The following is a 3,515-nucleotide window of genomic DNA, read 5'->3' on the forward strand; positions in this document are numbered from 1 at the left end:
TGACTTCTCTCTGCTCTCTCCTCTTCTCTCTCTCCTCGTCGTCTCTCTCTCCTCTTCTCTGTCTCTCTCCTGCTCTCTGCTTATCTTTCTCTCTGACTCTCTCTCTCTCTACTCTCTCTTCTCTGTCTGTCTCTCCTCTCTCTCTCTCTGACTCTCCTCTCTCTTCTGTCTTCTCTCTCTCTCTCTCTGCTCTCTCTCTCCTCTCTTCGTCTCTCTCCTCTCTGTCTTCTCTCTCTCTCTCTGTCTCTCTCTCTCTCTGTCTGTGTCTCTCTTCTCTCTCTCTCTCCTTCTCTGTCTCTCCTCCTCTCTGTCTCTCTCTCTCCTCCCCCTCTGTTCAAGTGGTCAGCCCCAGCTCACTCCTTTCATGGTTCCAATTCATTTATAGCCCTGGGATTTACATTTAACCTATGTATAAAATGTTTGCCAAATGAACCTTTTTATGTTTCTTATCTCCTTTCAGTTTTTTCAAATGTTGGGGTGTGGTCTGTTCGCCTGGAGGTGGCTGCTGGAGATCTGGGGGATATCAGACACCGAAGACACAGTAAACACACTAGATCACACTAGATCAGCACCCCCTAACTCACACATAAGGATCACTAGATCACAACTAGGTCAACCGTGGTAACTCAACAGTAAGACACTAGATCACACTAGATCAACATCACTAATAAACAGTAAGACACTAGATCACACCCTAACTCCACATGTAAGTATCTAGATCACACCCTAACTCAACACAGTAGACACTAGCTCACACCCAAACTAACACAGTAGGGAACACTAGATCTACACCCTCAACTCACACAGGTAAGACACTAGATCACACCCTAACTCAACAGTAGACACTAGATCACACCTAAACTCCACTATAAGACACTAGATCACACACCCTAACTTCACCACAGTAGGACCTAGTTCAACCGCTAACTCACACAGTAAGACACTAGATCACACCCTAACTTCACACGTAAACACTAGATCACACCCTAATCAACACAGTAAGACACTAGATCCACACCCTAACTCAACACAGTAGCATAATACACCACCACACCGTACATCACACCCTAAACTCAACAGTAGGACACTAGATCACACCCTAACTCACACAGTTAGACACTAGATCACACCCTAACTCACACAGTAAGACACTAGATCACACGCTAACTCACATAGCGTGCCAACCCACACCCCCCACCCCCATCCACACACACAGACCCCCATCCACACACACAGAGATATTGTACAAACTCCTAACTACAGTCTTCTGTTCCAGATCTCCAAGGAGATGATCAACTTCTACGATGCGGCGTACATCAAGTCAGTGGACGTCGTTGACTCTCCCAGCAAAACAGCTGCTATCAAAGTCCTGGAGGTGTTCCACGAGACGGTAGGTCGCCACTCTCACCATCATCCTATAAGCCTGTTAAATTGTTATAGTAGTAATCTAGTCATGTGATCATATAGCGGTAGTTTGTTGAAAATATATCTCTGTTATTGATGAGGGAAATAGATGCACAGCTGATTTACAGAGTTATTTCAGTGGAGGGTTTTTAATGTTTGTTACAATACCTCTTCGGTAGCACATGACGGGAGGCCTGGGGGAGAAAAATTGCCAATCAATGAATTAATCAATCAAGAAATGGCATGACTGATCGGTTGTCTCGACCTGTGTTTTCCCTAGCTGGACTGCTGTGGTAAAGGAGATGACTCGCCCTTATTCGTACAAGTAACCGGAGCTCTGTGTCCCAAGAAGAGCCTGGAAGATGCCCTGTTGAAACCTTCGGTACAGTACACCGGTGGTGGWCGATGCCGTTTAAGATGGAGAACAATGACGTATTTCATGAGCATGGTCTTATTTCTATTACASCKTATTGGTTGACTGTCATTCACCAACAACAACAAAAKCCTTTCCAAGCCAAACCTTCATTACATAAACACTAACCACTACAGACAGCCTACTGTARATTGTTGTCACRATATTAGTTAAAACCATAGTCAACATAGCTACTAGAACTAACACGTTAGTAAACCCGATGGCAATACATTTATAAAACCAAAAGCTTACCTTTACTGGAAAGAGTTCCAGTGTTGGATAGCCAGCTAGCTAACATAGCATCCCTCTCTGTTTGAGCCGGGGATTTGAGTAGGCTAAACTAGCCAGCTAGCTAACATAGCATCCCTCTCTGTTTGAGCCGGGGATTTGAGTAGGCTAAACTAGCCAGCTAGCTAACATAGCATCCCTCTGTTTGAGCCGGGGATTTGAGTAGGCTAAACTAGCCAGCTAGCTAACATAGCATCCCTCTGTTATCGACTCATTCATCACGTGACCATGAGCAACCACCATCGACTTATTCATCACGTGACCATGAGCAACCATCACTGACTCATGTCCGCTACACTTTCACATGTGTATTTTCACATCTTAATGTCAACTCAGGCTGTCAAACGATTACATTTTTTTAAATCGAATTTATCGCAGGATTTGCTGTGATTAATCACACATTCATAATTTGCTAAAATTGAGCTGTAATTTAAGATTTTTTTTATACAGCTAAGTGACCTTTTTAGGGAATGACAGTACAGAATTTGCAATTCCATATGTGTAAACATTGCTACTACAATATTGTCAACACCACCTTTTCCCGTGAGAATAACACTATGTATTATATGAATGAATGCTTTACACAGCACAGTAGTATGCAGGAGGATAAACACATAGTTTAAATGAAGTTCCTGATACCCCTGGCTCTGTGTTCCCCTCCCACTAGAACTGTCATCTGAAACTGAAAGATCTGTTCTCTGAGAAGCTCTACCTGATTGGTCTAGTTGCCCTGGCGGTGGCTGTCATCATGGTGAGTAGTGTTACCGCGGAGACGTGCCTGGACAGCTGTTGGACTTCCTTTGTTGATGTTGATTTTCATTCTAGATCTTTGAGATGATCTTCACCATGGTTCTCTGCTGTGGGATCCGCAACGCCACCCCAGTGTACTAGAACCACGGAACCCTACTAGAACCACAGAACCCTTCTAGAACCACGGATCCCTTCTAGAACCACGGAATTATAGAACCAGAGAACCCCAGTGGAGGGGCTCAAAGGTACACAAATCCTGTACAGATCGAAGTCATCGAAGGGGATTGAAAATGTTACGTGTTGTAGTTCCTGGTTACTTCTTTTTATATTGCAGAAGTATGTACATTTCTATCAGTATTATAAATAGAGACTAGATTTTATTACAGTATTTTCTATGTTTTAACAATACTCCTAATAAGCATTTCACTACACCCGCAAAAACATCTGCTAAATATGGGTATGCGACCAATAACATTTGATTTGACTGTTTGAGTCTGTCGATGACCAACAGACATTCAGCATCTCTAATGCTAAACTTTTTACTACTTTCTTGTTTTCTTTGAGCCTTTTGTATGTTTTCGTGAAGTACTTCTCCAAGGTTTTGTATGTTTTCGTGAAGTACTTCTCCAAGGTTTTGTATGTTTTCGTGAAGTACTTCTCC

The 3,515-nt window shown here is 43.0% G+C and overlaps 1 protein-coding gene across 1 annotated transcript in view; it reads left to right on the plus strand.

The window, feature by feature from the left end:
- LOC112071402 (CD81 antigen) overlaps positions 1-3,515 on the plus strand; it is a 25,800-nt gene that overhangs the window by 20,534 nt on the left and 1,751 nt on the right. Inside the window, exons 3-7 of the mRNA XM_070439381.1 lie at positions 461-541; positions 1,277-1,390; positions 1,685-1,786; positions 2,772-2,855; positions 2,930-3,485. Coding sequence (XP_070295482.1) covers positions 461-541; positions 1,277-1,390; positions 1,685-1,786; positions 2,772-2,855; positions 2,930-2,995 — 447 coding nt within the window. The 3' untranslated portion in view covers positions 2,996-3,485. The remainder of the gene's footprint in view (positions 1-460; positions 542-1,276; positions 1,391-1,684; positions 1,787-2,771; positions 2,856-2,929; positions 3,486-3,515) is intronic.

This window comes from Salvelinus sp. IW2-2015, unplaced genomic scaffold (genome assembly GCF_002910315.2).
Source record: "Salvelinus sp. IW2-2015 unplaced genomic scaffold, ASM291031v2 Un_scaffold1607, whole genome shotgun sequence".
Lineage (NCBI taxonomy): Eukaryota > Metazoa > Chordata > Actinopteri > Salmoniformes > Salmonidae > Salvelinus > Salvelinus sp. IW2-2015.